General features: G+C 36.3%; 1 protein-coding gene across 2 annotated transcripts in view; it reads right to left on the bottom strand.

Annotated features, from left to right (window-relative positions):
• PREX2 (phosphatidylinositol-3,4,5-trisphosphate dependent Rac exchange factor 2) overlaps positions 1 to 20648 on the bottom strand; it is a 170199-nt gene that overhangs the window by 62494 nt on the left and 87057 nt on the right. For both annotated transcript variants that reach the window (XM_059861805.1, XM_059861795.1), the window contains 8 exons: positions 19439 to 19575; positions 16315 to 16432; positions 15297 to 15481; positions 14261 to 14422; positions 9870 to 10092; positions 9314 to 9521; positions 4317 to 4496; positions 1498 to 1592 (listed from right to left, as the gene is read on the bottom strand). In XM_059861805.1, coding sequence (XP_059717788.1) covers positions 1498 to 1592; positions 4317 to 4496; positions 9314 to 9521; positions 9870 to 10092; positions 14261 to 14422; positions 15297 to 15481; positions 16315 to 16432; positions 19439 to 19575 — 1308 coding nt within the window. The remainder of the gene's footprint in view (positions 1 to 1497; positions 1593 to 4316; positions 4497 to 9313; positions 9522 to 9869; positions 10093 to 14260; positions 14423 to 15296; positions 15482 to 16314; positions 16433 to 19438; positions 19576 to 20648) is intronic.

The following is a 20648-nucleotide window of genomic DNA, read 5'->3' as shown; positions in this document are numbered from 1 at the left end:
AACTGAATGGTTCTGAGATTTTAGTAATTCAGCAAAAACACAGCACCTAAATTATATGACATGAAGCTTTCAGCAGCACAAAGCACATCATTTCCTAAGAAAGTGCAAAGGAGGAGGACTCTTTTAGGCCACTGTCCTGTCACTTGCTCTTTCAGACAACAGGCAACACATCTCGAACATTTTCAAAAAAATGTTGAAAATTTGAGCTTAAAACTGGTTTTCCTCCTTGATGCTGGTTACAGACAAGAAGCAGCCACTTGATAATTTATGATCCAAATTTATTCAAGGTTAATCTAGACTCATTTTTCTTATGTCAGTGAAACACTTCAACAGCACTTTTCTGTCCTTGATTTTTTTAGCTCCTTTAGTCCATACAACCCTTATACATCTTCACAGGATTTTAATTGCAAGAGAGCACAGTGCCCAAAACCCCTGCCCAAAACCCCTGATTTGGAGTTAACCAGGTTAGCTTTGGAACCAGCTGAAAATTAAGCCAGCAGAGAGTGTGAGTTTCCCTGAGCAGCAGTATTTGTCATCTAAAGCACTGTATCTGTGCTTGGCTATCAAAGGCATGTTTTTAAGGCACCTCAGCTTTAAGGTACTTCAGCTTGATGCTACACAAGAGTATATCAGCTTTCTTATCTTAAGCTGAAGATATGGACCCTGGGTCTCTTCTTTTATTAACAATTCATTATGTCCTTCATCCTTTACTCTGTATTAGCTTTGCTGTGTAAGTATGTATCATTTCTGGAAATTAAATTCTGTCTTATTCACATTACTCTACATAATTCACAAGGTATCTCAGATAGCTTGCATAATGTCTTAATACTTTCCTGCTCCAACTGAAAATATCTCTCCTGGTACAATGAACAAAAAAAGATATGGCCAGACCTCACTGGTGGGTCGTATTCATAATATGCTTAGGTTTTTTTTTCCCTACACCATTCCCAAATGATAAACTTCCAGCTTAGAGCAAATATTTTTTTTTATTATTAGCCCCTGAGTATATGACCTCCTTCTCCATGCAGTTAAATTCCATCCCATTCCTATTAGCAGCTGCAATTACTTAAATCCAATTTGTCGTGGCATAAACAAGAATGTGCTCCTATGTGGTCTCACATTCCTTCCTATAAACACACAGAGCCATATCCTGCTGCCTAGGTGCTGACACTGGCTAGGAGAGTGTTCCACACTCACCTAAAATGTTCCTCACTCTGTGCAACACAATGCACTGTCAAGACATGAAAGACATGAAAAGCAGTGATTCCAGGGAGCTCTAGTACAGTCTATTCACAGAGATAATGGAATGTTGGCTCTCTTTTACAGAAGGATTCCTAAGTGCAGCACTAGCTAGGCAGAAGCAAAATTATGAACTTCTATTACTAAGGAGGATGCAATTTTTAAAATAAAAACAACAAAACTGCCAGGCAAACGAAAATAATAAAATTTAATAAAAGGAAAAAAAGACAGATTCATAGATGGCTTTTCTAAACATACCTGAATCCATTTCATCACTGTGAAAATAAGAACTGCACTGACTGCTACAAATGCTGGTGAAAGAGGCAATGGAGTTCCTATTGCTGTTGCAGTCGCTTGAAAGTAAACACAAAACAAAAATAAAAATAAATAAAGCTATGTCCTTTAACACAGGCTCTGTAAAAGAAAGTTATAGAAATTCTTTCCCTTTTCCCATCCTAAATTTAATGATGAGATGGTCTGTGTAATTCTTTATACACAATGAAGATCCTTGTGCTTAGACTTTCATTTCATTTGCAGTCTTGGTAAGACTCAGGAGACCGGATTCCCAAAATAGATGCTTCAATTATCTCCCTTCCCCTTATCTGTGAACAAGCACTTGCAGAATAGTAATACAGACTTTGAATGCAAAACAACCAAATTTTCTTGCAGGAGTGGTAGTTTTTGAATCTGTGGCCTCAAATGTTTCAGTTACTTCACATTTTCTTCTAGTCCACAGCAAATACAAACATTGAGTCTTTACAACTTGCATAACAGAGTCTCACTGTGAGTTTACAAGAGATTTGATTCATTTGAGTGGCACCAAAACTGAAATTATTTTCCTTGTCAGCCAAAACATTTCATGATCCCATCTCTTCCAGCTGTTCCTTTTTTTAGAGATGTATAGACATTTACATCTGTGGTTTCAGTCAAAACTTCTATGCATATGAGATCTCATCCACATTGGTCTAACAGGGAGACTTTGGGATTTAAATTTGTAATTTTTTTCTGCTCTTTTCTCTAAAAAACAACTTGTTCTGTACAGAAAATACATGGAGATATACCTACTCCTGCAGCAAAACCAGAGTAAAATACAGATTTTATACTAAGAATCATATGAAGATATATTTGAATTCAAAGTCTTCAGAGTTGCTTAGCCATATGAAAATCATTTAGTTTCAATGCAGGCAATGCTTAAGTAATTATCCAGCAGAGGGAGTCTTAAAAACCCAAGTGAATGTAAGATGATGTAAAAGTGTACCTAAGGGAGGTTTATACATAATGATATGGGTCTTGTTTTATGATTTGGGTGTACCCATTCACCAAGATTAACATATCCATTCTTAAAATAACACTGCAGTTATACATGCGCTCCCTATTTGTTTTCTTTTTTTGTGTAGACACAGAAGTGACTTTTCACTAATTCAGGGAGAGTGACTTACATTTCCTGGCTAATAGATGTGTTTCAGACCTGTAGTCAATGAGGTAAGTGAATGAGTTAACTTTTAAATGAAGCAATGTGATGTAATTACAATCATAACCATTAAGTAGATGAAAAGACATCAGTAACAACATGTTCCTAATAGTGGGTGAACAGTCCCAAGGAGTATTAAAAATTTCTGGCTGGATATTAAGAAATGTTTTCTAACTAACTCTATTCACTTATTAAAGTCTCCAAAGGGGAGATGAAGGTTAATTAAAACTGGGTTGTGCAAAGCATGAGAAAATAAAACACAGGAAAACGAGAAACAGATTAGATGCATTTGCTGTATCATTCTGCATGATTTTTGTGTTGTATTGTAAGGTTTAAAAAGAGACCCTACACAAAATGAGAGCATTATAATGGCTGAAATTAGCCAAACAGTTCCAATAATAACTACTGTGGCATTATGAGAGCTGGAGACTTTAAGTATTGACTAATACAATTATTTAATAAAAAAAAAAAATTTCTAATCTCACTCCAACACTTGTCCTTAATGCACAAATTTTAAGATTATTCTGTATATGGAACCCTAGGTTTTATTATTCCTACACAGCCAGAATGGACTATAAAGGACAGGAATCAGAATAAAGAAAGTGTTTTGAACAAAGAGACGCTCATGTCCTGGATCACACCTTCTTTCTCCATATAAAAATTCTGTGCCAGCTGGGAAACCTCTCGACAGGAGCAAGCATGCATCACTAGTGCAGCTCATGAACAGTCAGCTGGACCCATCATGAACATGCAGGAAACTCTAAATGCATTTCTGCTGGACCAAGAACTTTGCCTCTGTGTTCACCATGGTAAGAACAAAATGAACTTAACCTGTGCAAACTATCTCTGTGTTTACATTGGTGTGGTTTACTTTCTACTCTGATTAAGAGTTCCTATCTACCAGATTGCAGTAATCAAATATAGCTTAGGAAAGAGATCTCAACAACACAGAGTTCTGTAAAAGAATGATAAACCTACTGAGATTCTAATTTCTGAGCATGATAATGATACTGAACAAATAATGAGCCCTCATTTTACTTGCAGTTAAAATTTGAATTTCATTTTTATATCATTAGCCAATTTTCCCCAAGCAAGCGAGTATCATCTATATAAGAACTATACTTGCTATAATTACTCCTTCCTTTTCAAAATTATTTGTATTCTCATTCACAGTAAGCATTTCAAATTCTAGAGGTGAGTTGATGCTACAGTATTTAGAGTGAAAGAAGGTAAGAAATATATGTTGATAAACATTATATTTTTCTTTAGATCAGAAAGAATGGTGGCTCTATCACCTTGCTTTCCATGGTAGATATTTGGTTTGTTGTTGGAGACATAATAACCAGTTATTTCTAGTTTTCGTAAGACAGGTAATCTAAAGTAAGGTTTGACATCTTTGGTTGTTATAGCCTATCCAGATTTGGGTGACTAAGATATAATAACTAATCTGTACTCATAAGACTTTATTTCACACATCCTGAGGCTAGTTACTCCTCCATTAGAAATGCCAGAATCATATTCTAGTAGTCTTCAGAACCACTTGATATTTTACAGGCTTCCATATTTGATTCAGTTAAAAAAAAAAAAACATTATTAATACAGTTACCTGTAAGAATCCCTGTTACTGATGGTATCATGACCAGAATCTTCTTGTTCATCACCTGTTACACTGAAACAGACTTTCTTCCCATTTCTTTCACCCTTTTCATTATCACTGTCTGCTGGCATTAAAGGCTCAGGCGTTTTACGTTCAGACTTGGGAGAATATGTTATTGAAGAAAGAAGGCTGTGAAACACACAAAAATAAAGGCAAATTCATGTTCTTCAAAAGTGAGCTAGCAACAGGATAGCATCTCTCACCACCATCCTCCAATTATTATTCTATATTATGTGAAGGGAATATCTAAATTCAGTCCATGCCTATTTGAAACAAGCGAAGGAAGTGACACATTCTGTTGTCAGAAAGTCTAACAGTAAAACCCACTAACCTTACCAAATACTTAATCATGTATGAAAGCAATGATTCCAGCTGGAGAAGAAATACAGCACATTCTTGGACACTTGGGGTCAAACTGCATATTAACATAACTATTTATAAATATGAACCCTGCACTTAGCACAAGTCAAGAAAACAAATTAAAGTAACTGTATGTCTGTGCAAAGCATGTATTTTCCCAATTAATACTGTACAAGACATGCCAGTGTGCACCACAAACTATTCTACTAGGGCATTTTTATGATCTTTATTAACATCTCTGAGTACTTTGTGACATTCATAGTGTCTGAGCCATTATCCCTAGTAAAACTGATGATTAATATACAAGCGTCTGTGACGAGCACAAAAGTGACATCCAGCCAAGAAGAGAGAACAGTGCAGATTGCTACTTTCAGAACATGCAGAAATACTGGCAGTGAAAAATTCATATTCCTGGATGATTAATTCATACTGAGATGCTCTAATTTACTTTCAAGATCAGAACAGCAATAATGGGCAATTGTCCTTTAATTCCTATTGCTCAAACACTCCATTAAAAGCACATTTTCAAATTACTATTTGGATTTCAAAAGCAGCATTTTTCTTGCAAAAACTACTTGCTAACTACCTGAAATCAGAGGACACTGAACTAAACTTTTTTTCCCCTTGAATTACTTAGAAATAGTAGCAGGGTTTTATTGAAGGAGCTGTCAGAATGGTCAACTGGCAAACTTTCTACCAAGTACATGGTAGTCTTCAAAAATAGGTTAGATCTCCTAACATGAAATTCTTGCTACTGATGGGAATAGACAGATTTTATCCCACATATAGTTAAAGATACTGATCTGAACTGCAACTAGAATACAGAAAAATTATACTAAAGGTATAAGTTCACTAGAATTTAAACTCACCCCTCCACTAGACTGATATCTTTGGGGCTACATTATGCCTTAACTCTTCATATCAGTAGGAAATCACAACTCAGTTCTTTCCAGTCACTGTCAAGCATAATTCCAGGAGTACAGGAAGAGAGATGGGACCCGTATTTTACACAGTGTTCAGTGTCGATCTCATGCTAGAGCATATGTGGTTTTGAACTTGTCCTAAAATAAATGTGTTATGGAAGCAGAAATCCTAGGAAATCATACCTGTAAAACTTATTTTCTTAGTAAGAAATATCGAAGGGGCTCAAAAAAAGGTTAGGCAAATTCATGGTAGATCATTCTAACACTGCTCTCAAACCAAAAGGTCCATTCCAAAAAGACCATCTAGTTCTGCCTGCTGAAAGATAAGGACAAAGATAAAGCTACACTTTTGCTTGTTCTTGTGTTCCCACTCTCATCCGCTTAAAAATAAAAGTTCATTCTAGTAACTTCTTGGGGATTTTGTTGTTGCAAGAAAATAATCAAGATTAAGAAAGAAGTATAATGAACTGCAATTTCAGCTCCTGAAAATATCTCCCCCTGAGTAATTATTTGTCAAGACACAGACAGACTATTATATCCCGTTCTTTTATGTGACTGTTTAGTCACTGCTGCCAAGAGCTCAGTAAAAGACTGATTAAGGTAGCTGGATCTTTTCCTAAGGGGGCTTTTCCATTTCTCTCAGCAGGCAGGCTCTTCTTCTAAGGAAAATTTTTTTGCTGAACTACCACGAATGAAAGATGGAACTTTGGATTACCAAGTTCTGGAGAAAGTAATTCCTGAAGTCACTGATGTGCTCTTAAAAACTTAGTCCAGGGAGTTTAAAATAAACATCTGTATACATGCCCTCCCCAATAATCTTGCTTAAATATACTTTTGTTTTTCTTCTTAAACACAACACATGCACAATACATTTTCTCCAGAGAGGGGCCTACCCCAGACAAAATTACTTAGATATCTAGCTCTCAAAGGAGAAACACATGAGTGAATAGTAACTAACAGCTACAGAGTCTCTATGAAGCGTATTTCAATGAAACGGAGAAATTTAAATCTTAAAAAAAAATATATCCTCAATAGTGGAATTATTCCTATGTGCAACCCAAGTCAACACAACCCTGACAAACAAAACCTGCTATGGTTAGTCAAAGAATTAAAATGTCAGTAACAAAAAAAACCTTCTCTGCCTTTTCCTCAGTCCACAGAGGTTTGAAAAATGTTCAAGGCTCTTGTATGCTCCCAAAAGACATCTTTCCAAAAAAGAGCTGGGATGGTGGGAGAGCACTGAGTGCATGAGAGCCAAGAACCCAGCAGGGTCACCATATAGAAAACAATTTGAAAAGGACTTATTTCTGTGTAACACCTAGCAGCAGTGTGGGGTATCTGCAGCATCACTAAAGAACTATTGGGATAACATTAAACTATTTGAATGTGAGCACAGTGGAGCCTGCAGAGGCTGTGGAAAGGGGGTACATATTCTGTGGGTATTTCTCTCTCTTTCAGTACTACATCACTTCTCCAACCGACACTCATCAGCAAACCGTCTCATAAACTCTTATGCAGACAATATTAGGAGTACAAAATCTTCTCTTAAATGTTCTCTTGCCATAATCCATAGGCTCTCACAGACCTGCTCTTCAGATGAAACACTCATTTTTCAATTCACTAGCAGACAGCAGAGGTTGAGCAGATAACACTGCCCCAAGACTTTGTGAGCTGAAACACAGACCAGTACTGACCTCAACACAGAGACCTCTAGTAACATGCATGAGGAAGTTTCCCAGCAATAAGTATAAAGGGTACCAAACAGTCATTCAGTAGTCCAATTTTTCTGTCACACAATATCAACAGAAATTAAAAATTGTGATAGATACCATGCTCATATTATCCATCCTGGGAATATTAAAATAATGAGGATTGTTTAGGATAATAATCAATTCAATAAAAAAAGATATCAATTTTATTGTTACCATGCCACAACAGAAAAAATAAATTCTACTGCCTTTATAAAAAGCACAAAATCAAGCATTTCCTCCCAGCTGTTTAAGTATGAAAATTTCTAATTAAAGCATGTCTGTTGGATTATCTTTTGTGTCACTCCATCTTTTGTTTGTTCAGTCCTAAATCTCCACAGTTAATTAGCAACTGCAACTATGTTCTAATATGCCATGTACCTCTGAACTGCTCACTCTTCCCTGTTCAGCACTTTTAAGTAGGTCTCCTGGCTATCCTGTTTCCTCTTTAGAACTGCTTTCCTCTACAGTAATTACTCACTGGCAGTCCACTCAATGTCCATGAGGAATAAAGCATGAAAAGTCAAAGTCTCAGTCTTCCCATCAGCCAAAGGTAAAATTTACTAAATGTGTACCTTATACAAGATCAGCTACAAGATCAGTGTACAGAAAATTTTGGAATGAAAAAAGTGAACCCTTGTGTTTGTACACTATTTTTCTGTGAGTGTGTGTATTTATATATACATTTATACAAAAGAAAGGCTCAGAATTTCCTGTGCTTTTGCATCACAAGCTCAAGGGAGTGGAAAGGAAAGGTGGGGCATACTGGCAACTGGTACTTCCTGAAGTATTGACTAAAATTCCATATACAATATTCTGACTTCCATGGGGAAGAGAGACAACATAAGCTTTACAAATAGTCATTTCTAAGTGCACCAAGCACTGAATTGATCATGAATTTAATTAATTTACTTCATCTTCAGCGTGATAATTAGCAGAACTATGTAAAGGCAAAGGAAACAACATTTTCTTAAAAATACTGAGTCAAGTCTTGCTTTCATTGCTACTGCAGTAAGTCATACATTACAATTATTTATAATAATTACAATTACTTACATAACTACTACAACTACTATGAGAACAGTAAAAAAAAATCCCACCCTAAGTACACATGAAAGGATGTATCACACTAAGGTCTTCAAGATAACTTAAAAAACAATGGTATACCACTTGTATAAACTGGAGACCATGACAGATTGTCTTTTAAGCTCAAAAAAATTTGCTGGTCCTGTTTTCAAAATTAATTTCTGACATTTGCATTACATATGGGATCTCTCAAAACTTAAATATTTCTTATTCTTCTTCATCCTTATCCCAAGTAAATAACCCAGGAGTCAACTCACTCACTTTGCTAAAGAAAAAGCAAGTTATAAATCCTTGTCCTGAACAAGGACTAACTGTGATGAGACTCTGAGTCTCCCACATTCAAGCCAAATGACCTAATCACTCCAGGGTGGCTCTCCCTAAATCCATAGGTCTTTCTTAAGGTCAATTTGGTTCTGATAAATTTCTAATAAATTAATGCTCTCCCAAAAATTCATTTGTGGGACTATTCAGCAATACCTGAAGAGTTCAATAAAGGCCGTTTTTATACTTCTGCCCTTTGTTACCACTCTTAGTGAAATTGCAGGTGACATTGTGTGCCTCATATTTTCCTCCCTTCAAATTAATTAACTTTGCCACATTCTAAAGAAAATCTACAAATTGGAGAAAACCTAGAAACTGTGGGGGGAAAAGTCAGGAATGCTGCGAAAAAGATCAAAATACAACATTACCTGCACTTAAATTTTTTACCTTACTTCGATTCTGTCCGAAGTCAGCATTGAATCCTATGCTACACAAAAGCATTGCCCAGATTTATCATTATCTTCTATGGATAAATTAAAGGCAAGTCCAGATGGTAGCATTTACTTACTCATCTATTTGGCAGACACACGTTTCCACCTCTTTCAGGGCAGCTTGTAATTTGAACAGCAATTTTTGATAGACATCTTGTGTTTCTAAGTCTTCTTCTTTTAAGAGGTACCTCAGACCATGGCCCTCTTGCTGGCCAAGGGATTGTCCTGAAGGGGCAGCCATAGTAGTAATGGTATGTTGGACATAAATCATGGGATTCAGTTTACCTGGGAATAATTTAAAGGAACTTCATCATTATTTTTTTTTCAACATACATTTTGAAGTTAGCAAAATACCTAACAGACACTGAAATATTTTCCTGTTTAAAATTCATGTGCTTATTTAATTTTGCATTTTACTTACATTTCAAAGTTAAGCTATTTAGGAAAAAGTAATTGCAAAATTATGACTACCCGTTATTATGCTGTAAAATAAAACTAAAAATCTAAAGAAGAGTGATTTCAGAAAGACCTGTCCTCAATTTTAATATTTGGGCTATAAACCTAAACTGATTACCTTATAAAACTCTGTATCAGAAGCACTGGAAGTAGCTCTTTGAAGCTCAATTAACTTACCTTGATCAGTGTTTTTATTCTCCTTCTCGTGGGAAGAATGTTTTCTGCTGTCCAGCTGTACACCAAAGGCACTACCAAGGGAAGTTGAGGTCTTAGGGTAAGACACTTCCATCACATTGATATGGCAATTGGTTGGACAGAAATCACTGCTGTGAAGTGGTGAAATCTTTGACTTCGCTTGTTTGAAGGTGGGCCAAGCTCTGTTTTTTAATACTCTTGAAAACTAGAAGTAAGAAAGAAAACCAAATTTTGATTATCAGCTCTTCTTGCGTTCACACGTAGCTAACAATTCTTGTGTACCTAACTAGAAAATAAAAGCTTGAAATATTTCAGTCATCCTTGACTTAAGATGTCTTGACTCTGTAATTTCCATCTTTCTCTAAAAGGGAAATAAAAATATTTTTCATTTTACATTTTTAAGGGGTTGTTTTTTGAAGCAAATTATGGTTTAAGATGTATAAATACCTTTGTAACAGAGAGATAGAATTTATTTCCCATGGAACATAATAAAAAATTAATTGTCTTTCTGGGGAGCAGGTCTGAAACTGCTGTACTACTCATGACATTTATAAACACCTGCCGACATTTTCAAGCCAGTATTTTCCAAAAATCAATGAAATTTTAGTCTAAAGCTATAATAAAGACAAAATCAGAAAGTATGAATTCTAGATTTCCTATTTGGGAAGGAGGAAGTCCCCTTTAATTACATCTTATCCTCCTGCATTAGGAGAAACATTGCCAGGGGTTGGAGGGAGGTGATCCTGTTCCTCTCCTCAGCACCAGTGGGATCTCCCCTCGAGTCCTGGGTCCAAGTCTGGGCTTCACAGAAGGAGACGTGGGCACACTGGAGAGAGTCCAGTGGAGGTGTATTGGAAAGCAGGCAACCCCAACGAAGGGGGGAAATGACGAGGAGGATTTCATTGATATCAGAAGGCTAATTAATTACTTTATTATACTACATTATTCTATACTGTGTTTCACTAGATTACACTGAACCTGCACAAGCACCCAACTCAACTGCACAGAATCTCGTGACTGTCAGCCTACACACACATGGATTCACTTGGTCCATGAATCAAAACACACCAGAATCCAATTACCAATTCCCGTCAGGTAAACAATCTTCCACAATGCATTCCACTTGTTCCAAAACAAGGAGCAGTAAATGAGATAAGAATTGTTTTTTTCCTTTCTCTGAGGTCCAGAGAATGTGAATCCCAGAAAATCCTTGGAAAGTTGTGCCTTGTTTTTTTCTCTGTGAAGAGCAATGCGGCCACAGAGGTGAGCCCTCTGAGATGATTTAGGGACTGGAGCATCTCTTGTGAGGAAAGGCTGAGAGAGGTGGGACCCTTCAGCCTGGAGAAGAGCAGGCTCAGGGGGAAACACATCAATGTATGTGAATACCTGAAGGAATGGGGGCAAAGTGGACAAAGCCAGGCTCTTTCCAGTGCTGTCCAGTGCCAGGACCAGAGGGAATGGGCCCAAACTCAAACACAGGAGTTTGCTCTGAATGTCAGGAAACACTTTTGCACTGTGAGGGTGATTGAGCACTGGCACAAGTTGCTCAGAGAGGTTCAGGGATGAGAGGTCCCTCCTCAAAGATGGTCCTGGGCAACCATCTCTAGGTGGCCCTGCTTAAGCAGGGTTGGCTGGACAAGACCTGCAGGGGTACATTCCAACCTCAACCATTCTTCCATTTTGAGTGACATTAGGAAGCTGACGAGCACTAGTACATAAAAACTGCAAAAACCCCATTCTGCAGACTTTGCTAGCCCAGTACCTCTTCTCCCCCCTGTATATCAGCTCAGCAATGAGGAATGCTTTTTATGGTCTATTTCTAATACAGTGCTTAGCCTCCTCTCCTTGACTCTAACATCTTAAATTTTGTGCAGTGTTTTGAAAAGGCTTACTGGGTTTTTAAGATGAGAAGATGTCAACTCAAAAAGGTGAGGACAGAACTGGACACTCAGCAACTACATCTACGTCAGAATCAAGTCATCTGATGCAGCTCTTCAATTGGAAAAGAGATTTATTTGTCAGTCACAAGTAGGATTTCTGTCAATACGTGTCATTTTCAGTGCAGTTTGTTGTCAGGGAAGATTTTTTTCTGGAAAGATGTAATCAGTGTTTTAATCACAATCTCTTCACTCAAAATATTACACAGACCTACTTTAGCTATGAACCACAGCTCATGCATAAGAATATTTTCAAAGTTAACTTGCAAAGTTTCTTCACTAATAAATGTCATTCAAAATTCAAATCAGTCAACTTTTTACTAACACTTCAGTTGAATTAGGACATATCCCTTCTTCAAAGTAAGATGTTTCTGTACTGGGACTTAAATTTCTGTTTATTTTGGTGTCATATTACTTCAGCCTGATGAGCACTTGTTGGGATAATTACATTTAAATCTTTAGATCACAACAAGATCTGGAGGGTTACAAGAAATCCAATTATGGAGTTGTTCAAAGGCTGAAGAATGCACAAATTGTTAAGAAGGCTACTAAGGACATTCAATGATGAAAATGTTTCTGCAAGCAGTACATATTTCACATCTCAATCTCCCACACATCCTGCTCCAGAGAGACCAAATACTGGCTATGATTTAATCAGGTCATAAGTCAGGACCAAGATTCTTCTCGTGTATGTGTTGAGAAACATCTGGGACTCATGGCACTGGAATCGAGGTCTATTAGGAGCAAAATGTTCTGATAATAATAATAGTAGGAACTGCAGAAATCCACAAGATTTTTATTTATAGAATTAGAACTTTCACAGTAAAACCAGGAGCCAAGCTGGGCTCAGGCACTCCGAAAGTCTCCTGTAACTATGGTTACCTTTACCTTGCCAAGAAAATGACACATCTATTCCTGAAATTCACTGCATTACTAATTGTCATTAAAAGCTATAACTGTGAAACTACTGATTTTAGAGCAGATGAGATCTAAAGTGCAGTCTGTATCAGGAATATCTGTTTCTAGACAGTGTAAGAACTATGAAAACCTCCCTGAGGCTGTTTGTTTCATATCCAGCTAGCACAACAAAATTTGATTTACTGTCTTGGCCTCCTCTGTAGAGGCTATATATCACAGTCAAATTTTTCAGCTACAGAAAACATATAAATCACCTGCATGTCACTTGAACTGTAACTGTTACTATGAAAACTAATTGTTTTGGTTTTTTTTAAATGGTATTTTGAATTTTAAGCAAATTGGAAACATGGAGGTTTGTAATTCAGGCAAACAATGGAGAGGTCAGATTTTTGCTAACAGCGTCAGGATTCTTTTGATGTCTCCATTGACACAACTCAGTTTATTCCATTTCTTTTTAGAGAGTACCTTGAGAAGTCTGACAAGCTTCTTTTTGGCCTTCGTCCTACTGACTACTGAGCTACAGGTATTCCTAACAGCTCTCCCTACTTTCCTTTGAAAACGGAAAAATCATCATCTAGTCTTTTAAATGCAGCTTCTGCAAATGTGTGAAGCTTCTGTATTCACTTTCCTTTTCCTTTGCCTTTTTTTTTTCCCTCTTTTCAAATTTTTATGTATAAACTCTCAGAACAGACCACTTTCTAAATGTCACAACTCATATCCCCAAAGGAGGTAAGACAGGGCAGACCCACTTTTTTGCAGCCATTTTGAGCCTGCTTCAAAGTAATTCACCTGCCCACAATTAGGTTCCATGAGAGAGGAACTAGGGGTCTGGATATAAAATGAGTTTGCATTAACAAAATGGCAAATGGTTGATTCATTTACACCCTGCTTGGTTAAACAACTACAGAGAAATGTACTGACAGCAACAACAGGTCATACTCTGGGCCATTTATTCATTTACACATCATTAATTAAGATCTCAAGCATATGAAAATCAGCACCTTCTCCATTTTTCCATGCTATTATGTTTTACTAAACCAAGTGAAGCTAATAAATTACAGAGATGCTACTATTAACAGATATGCGAGGGTCTAAAAGAACAAAAGGGTTAAAATTTGGTATTTGAGTTGCACTAGAAAGAAAAAAAACCCAGTTCTGTTGTTATTGCTACATTTTTGGTTAACATCTGCAAATTCACTAGAGTATTGGTTTAAGGCATTTACAAGAATGACAGCCCTTTTACGGAAATATGCAGTTGATTGTCTCTATGACTGAACACAGCAAACAAGGAAGAATACAAACTACCCAAAGTCTAAAAAAGGGCTAAAAAAGAGAATGGCTTGAAAACAATTGATACAATTACTCAATTAAGGCATTCATGCTTCAAAATAGCCAAACTTTCAGCCACATTTTTGTCACTGCCACAGAGACACTGAAGAGTTATTTAAACTGTACCAGATTCCCCTGCTTCTTCCTTAAAAGACAAATGTAATCAAGCTTAGGACATGCAGGTCATACCTTTTTATAGCTAGAGATTCTTCTGTAGATATGCTCAATTTTCTCACTGCAAATGACACTGAATTTACTTTGAAGTTCAGTGGGGATCACGTCATTTAAGGAATTGAGGCTGTTGCAATTCTGCACAAAATGTTCATCGCTCTTTGCCAGTGCTTCAAGAATCTAAGATAATAAAAACAAGAAAAGTATGTTATGAAATTAAGTTGACTAAAATTTCCCCTTACTAATCATCTTTTATAACTAAAGCTGAAAAGCCTGATAACATTACAGAAAATGGTGCACAACAACAATAAATGAAGCTTGGGATGCAAAGAGGTTTTCTTAAATCTATTCTCTGCTAAGTTATACCCATAAGTGTTTTTTGCTTGGCTTCTCATGACATTGTCTGATAATGGATTTACTACTTATTTCCTACTAATGTAACCACTATGGCTCCTCTGAAATACATTATCTGCTGTATTTACTTGATCAGCACATATTATGCAGAGCTGCTGAATTCATTCATTACTTCTAGAAAACTTTCAGTTTGGCAGAATACTAACACATTGAAAAAAGCATGAAAGAAAACTGAGTGCTATCCTCTTCTATATTCTACATAAAAAGGATAGGAAATAGTGCACAGGATAAGCTGTACTGCCCAGCAAAGACTGAAGCCTTGCCATAATGGTGGGAGAAAACTAATTAAAAGGCACGTTGAAGAGATGAGGGTAGTATATGGCCTTTATAGATATTTCAGTAGATCTTGGACTTTCAAGCTTTATTTGATAAATAAGAAATATGGGAGAAGGGCAGAAGGAATGGAAGACTTAGAAGATCTTTTAACATTTTTTTTATTTAAAGGCTCAATTTATAATCACAACATAACTCTTTTTGCCTCCTGAGTGCACAATCATCCTCCAAAACATCAGAGAGATAAGGGTGACAAGTTAAAAGGTATCAAATGAAAGACATATAATAATAGGAGTAAAAAATATCCACGAGTTTCTCCACTGCTATTAAACACAATAAGCATTAACATACAAAAAATTCTTCATACCTTTGCAGTCAAACTGAAAAATCCCTTTGGTTCAATCATTTTTTCCAAGACATGGCACTTTATTCCAGCTGTGCTGTCATACTCATAAACCACTCCATACTCCAGATGAACATTGTCAACAGTCAGACTCACATGATCTTTCTTCCCATCAATTATCGCCATAGTGTTAAATTTGTCAATTACCTCTGGAATAAATAAAGTAACACAAATCAGTTCACAAGTCCTGGCCATTATATGAACTATAAAGGACATGGGCAAACATTCTAGGAAGAGGTATGTTCTGATCATTCTATTTAAACATATTCATTAAAGAACCTGGCTGAACAATATAAGAATCAGAACACCAGTAGATCTGTAGATATTAAAATACTGAACTGCAAGACAGGCAATAGTCTTTCTTTACAAACAGTTATTTAAGGGGGCTAATTCCATTTCATTTGTAATCCAGAGACATTAAGAAGGACCAAAAAAAGGGGAAAATTGAGTACTTCTAAATGAAGTAGAAGAAAATCACTAAGAAAGCTGTCAACATTCAGAAATGAAACCACAATAACTGCTTTTATGAATGCACAGTTCAAGTATTAAATGTCTCTTTAATTACAAGTTGCAGATTAATGCAGTTTCATCTAAACATTAATTGCCTGAAAATAATCTGAAGGATAGTTGTGTTTTTATTTCCCATGCAGTAATGACTAATGTATCTAGTTTGCCATAAATGATTACTAGTGGTGAAAATAAATCAGGTAATGGCTAGGTTTATGTTTCTTACAAATGAAAATAAACAGATTTTCCACAAAGTGTAATGGAAGTATTTTCTCTAAATGGGAAAGACAGTAGTTTTTAAAGACTAGCATGTTAAATTAATATGTTTAGAATATATAAGAAAACAAATTCTTATGTAAATCACATCTTATGATCTACTCAAAATTTCCTCTCTGCAAACAAACCCACTGCCTACATTTTCCTTGTATCATAACAGCATTCTCAGCAGCAACAAGATCAAACAAGCATCACATACCTTCCACTTTACAGTCAAAGGCGTCGCCTCCATCATCTCCAGAGGGTTTGGTGTTTGCTTTCTGAAGATCTTCCTGGGCACTTTCAATGCTGTTGTAAACCCACTGTATAGAATCTTGCTAGAAAAACAACAAAAAATAGACAGGTAGAAAAAGCTTTGCAAGTGCAACTGATAGCAACTATTTCACATTTTTAAGGTATAAGTTTAAAAAAAATCCAGAGAATTCTGGCAAGTTATTTTTTATTACAGCATATATTGTCATGAGACAGTATGAAGTTTGTGACAGCATGACATCCATAATTTTTATGTCTCCACCAAAAATAATTTAAGATTTTTCAAATCAAATTGCAAATTGAAAAATATTTTTCTCCAAGAAATCATGGGGAAAAAAAACAATTTTTGCTTTGCTAAATCTGCTGTGCATCCACAAATCTGGTAGCAAAACTTATGGAATATCAACCAAAGACAGAGAATGTCCAGTTAATCCATCACCATGTGTCACTGGCACAAAGAACCTATACTACAGCCTTCATTACTTATATTTGCCTTGACTAAAAATATTTTACTAGTGTAGTAATAATTTTTTTTTCCCCCCACAGATTAGCACCCCCCTGCAGCCCTGCAAAAGAAAAGAATCACAGGCTCCAAAAGTCCACCATCTTCTGTGTCTGAGTGACACTTGAGCACAGCATTGGTGGCTTATATGTGTCATACAACCTTTGAAGAAGCCATGTGCATTTCTTACATCTTCTACCCAGTCTGTAACTCAGCCATAGGTCCATCACACCCTTGTGAAAGGTCCTATCAAGCATGGCATCCCCAGATTACTCTTTGTCCTTTACATCTTAAAACAAGTTTAACAGTTAGTCAATCACTCCTTCTGCAACAGCTACAGCAGAACAAATGAAATGATTTTGACAAATCTGAATTCTAAAAGAAGTTCCAGGAAGAATTCAAAGTTAAGCAAGGACAGCAAACATTTAGGCTGAATGCTAAATTGTCCATGCAAAGTGCCAAATACCTGCAGTTATCCTTTGCTAAAATATAACAATCAGCTTCTACCTTTACCCCATTGGTATGGTGTCTCTAGGTTTCCTAGATTCATCTATGCCTTGCTTTCCACAAAAAGGCATGAAATATTTGAATAAGAAAGCTTAACTTTCAGAGCTCTATTTTGATTGCTGGAAGACACCTGTGCAGAAGCTGATCAACAGGAATGCTTCTGAAATCCACACTTCTTCTCAGGTTCACCTCAAAGCTTGGTGCTTAGTTATGGATTCCGTAAGAATTCCGTAAAGACTGCCAAGCCAATCTCTAATGGGAAATACTCAAATGGAAGTCCCTTTTCCAAAAGGTAACAACCAATCTAATGCAATATGACTTGGAGCAATGTTCTTCAAAATCATTAAAGAAGAACCAGCTAAGCCTAAATCTGCCACATCATGATTAGTATCACTGCAAAAAAATTGTAATTCCAAGAAATAAAACCTGGTCTCAATTTTCTTTATTCAGACAAGACAGAAGATAAACACTGTCCAACAGAAATTACGTAGTTATTGACCAAAAGAGTCTGAAATGAAGCTTCATGCTCCAGGCAATGAGAAGTAAAAGATGTAAGAAACAGAAAAAGATTCCCTTTCAATTATGCAATTGGGAACCACAGGAGAGATTGAAATATTCTGGGTAATTCAATGATGGGCTGTGTGCACTGTACTTACAAAATAGGAGAAATCCATTGTCATTTTCCAAATTATAATAAAAATACCCCACCAAATTTCTGAATAGGAAATTAGATTTTAGCTGTCTTTTCACCAGTGGGAATACTACCATTTACTTCAGTCTAGACGATTCTCCCATAGTTTTTGATAATACTGCATCCTAAACTAAGTTTTTCTTGACTAAGGATCTTCAGTTATCTGTGATTTGTTGTATTATAATCAGCTACTTTTTAAAACTAAAATAAATACTATGTATAGAAAAAAACCTTCAATTTATTATACAAGTTAATTAAAAAACTCAAAGTAATTTTTTCATGTCAAGGCATTCACACCAGCCAACATTAATCAACCGTCTTTGGATGTCACTAATATCCATAGGAAGTCTACAGTTATACACAGAGAGAACAAAACTGCTATAATGAATTTAATTTATCTTTTATTCTAGCCAGTTTTGGTTCTAGTGAACAGGACATTTTTTGTTTAATAGAATGCATCTTCCTTTCAAGAAAAGGAGAGCTTGATCTCTATATGCCATGTAACAATTTCAATTCTGTATTATCACTTAAACACAAACATCCCAAGAACATTTTCATAAACACTGTATTTATATGACCCAGTTCTAACTATATAATTCTTATAACTCTGCAGTAGGTGTGGGAGAAGGATTCAACTCTTAATTTTAATTGGATTTTTCTCCTCAGTAAGCACAGTCTTGAAGAGTTTGTGAAGTTAATTAATAATATTGGTTCACAGTTTACGAAAAACTTACAGAGAATTGGAAAATTACATTATAGAATCCAGCTTGTTTGGTTTTCTTCCTAAATTTGTGTCTTGGATGCCTGAGATTTACTTCTTAATTAACACAACAAAGATAACAAAATTTGCAAGCATTTAAAAAAAGAAATTTTTGAGTCCTTGAATATATACTTATTCTCAAGACTGGAATGCAATGGGAACTCTTTTATGGATGGAATATATGCACCCTGCTCTCTGTGTACTAAAGTGTAAAAAAATTCTGGAAGATCAGTTTTATGTATTTCATTCTCCTGCTGCTGAGCAGGCAGAAAGCTGTGTGATTCCCTCTCCATCAAGATGAGAATACACCTCAAAATTCTTTCTGCATAGGACTGCAGAAATACTTGAAACAGCCCTTTAAAAACACAATATAAAAATTTTCTCTGATATTTACTTCAGTGCAGAAACTAAGCATATCTTGAACATCATCACTGAGCAGTCTTCAGCTTTTATACTTCAATTGGCTTTCCTTCAGTTTTATTTACCCCTTCTTTCCTCTCACCCCACGCAAACACAGCAGATAAGTGCATAGAGATTAACACCACACTGTTTACTTTGACCAAAAATAGAAATATAGAAGAAAATGTGCAAGGGCATCAAATGAGACATACCTGCATTGGCCGCCTGTACTTCCTGCAGGCTGTGACATGAGCAATAACACTTGCATGAGTCTCTTTGCTGACATTAATTCCATTCACTTTGATTATGCACTGGCCAGGGTGGAGACCTGCTGCAGCTGCCACTGTTCCTATTAATAAAAACCCACATAGTTTGCAAACTTCTTCTTCTAAACATCTCCTTTCAAGCTTACAGTCCAAAAAAATGCTTTTTTTAAAATCAGAACCTGGTCTGACTGATCCTTACATACTTCCCTTGACCACAGAGTACTTCTGTAGACCAGCTGGATGCCAAGAAAATGGAGTTTGCCAGCAGATGTTTCCATAAAAGAGACCAGACAATTTCCGAAAGGCTGCTTTATAAAACAACAAACATTGACTAGCAATATGAAAATGTGGAAAATTCACCTCAAAAAAAAGGACTTTAAAAGGATAAAATGGCTCTAGCTTGAAAGTCACTAATTACAACTTAGCCTACTTTTATATGACCCAAGCTTATGAGTGTCTTGCTTAATTCAGGTGTTTCAGTTTTACATACAACACAGAAGTTTTCTGGCAATACATAAAGTACAAGAGCATACTAGAGTATCATGTTAATCATTAAGTGAAATATCTAAATTCCAAAGACGTTTCCAAAGATATTGTTCTTTTTTCATCTTCCCTACCAACACAATTATAGCAGAAGGCCTTCAAGCTTTTAAACAAAATCTCAAAGATAATTAAGTAGTATATCTCAAATTAAATTATCAGAGGGTGGGACAGGGGACACGGGACACACACAACATGACACTGAAACAAAACATTCTCTTTAAGCTACATAAAATATTTGGTTCAGTGACTTATTTTCCCAATTGAATAACCATGTTGGGAAAATCTAGTGACTGAATAGGCACTACATAAAGAGCAGTTTTCTCCAGGTCTTTCCAGTGCAATTCAAACTCACTCCTGAAAGACAGCCTGCTGGGATATGACCTTAGTTCCAGCTACCTGAACATTCGCCTCCAAATGTCTCTTGATACTGCCACAGAGGTGCCAAGGAAGTAAAAATCTACTGCCTAGAGACTGCCAGACTGGGTTGCAGAAGCTAGGGGCTGTGAAAGAAAAGCCTGGACTGAATTTGCAGGGCTGACAAATAGAAAGCTTGTCACAACTGCATGACTTGCCAGTTGAGCATATCTGACAAGGAAATAACTTGCAGAATATA

The sequence above is a fragment of the Haemorhous mexicanus genome, chromosome 1 (assembly GCF_027477595.1).
Source record: "Haemorhous mexicanus isolate bHaeMex1 chromosome 1, bHaeMex1.pri, whole genome shotgun sequence".
In the NCBI taxonomy this organism is placed as follows: domain Eukaryota; kingdom Metazoa; phylum Chordata; class Aves; order Passeriformes; family Fringillidae; genus Haemorhous; species Haemorhous mexicanus.
This window is presented reverse-complemented; position numbering and strand designations above follow the sequence as displayed.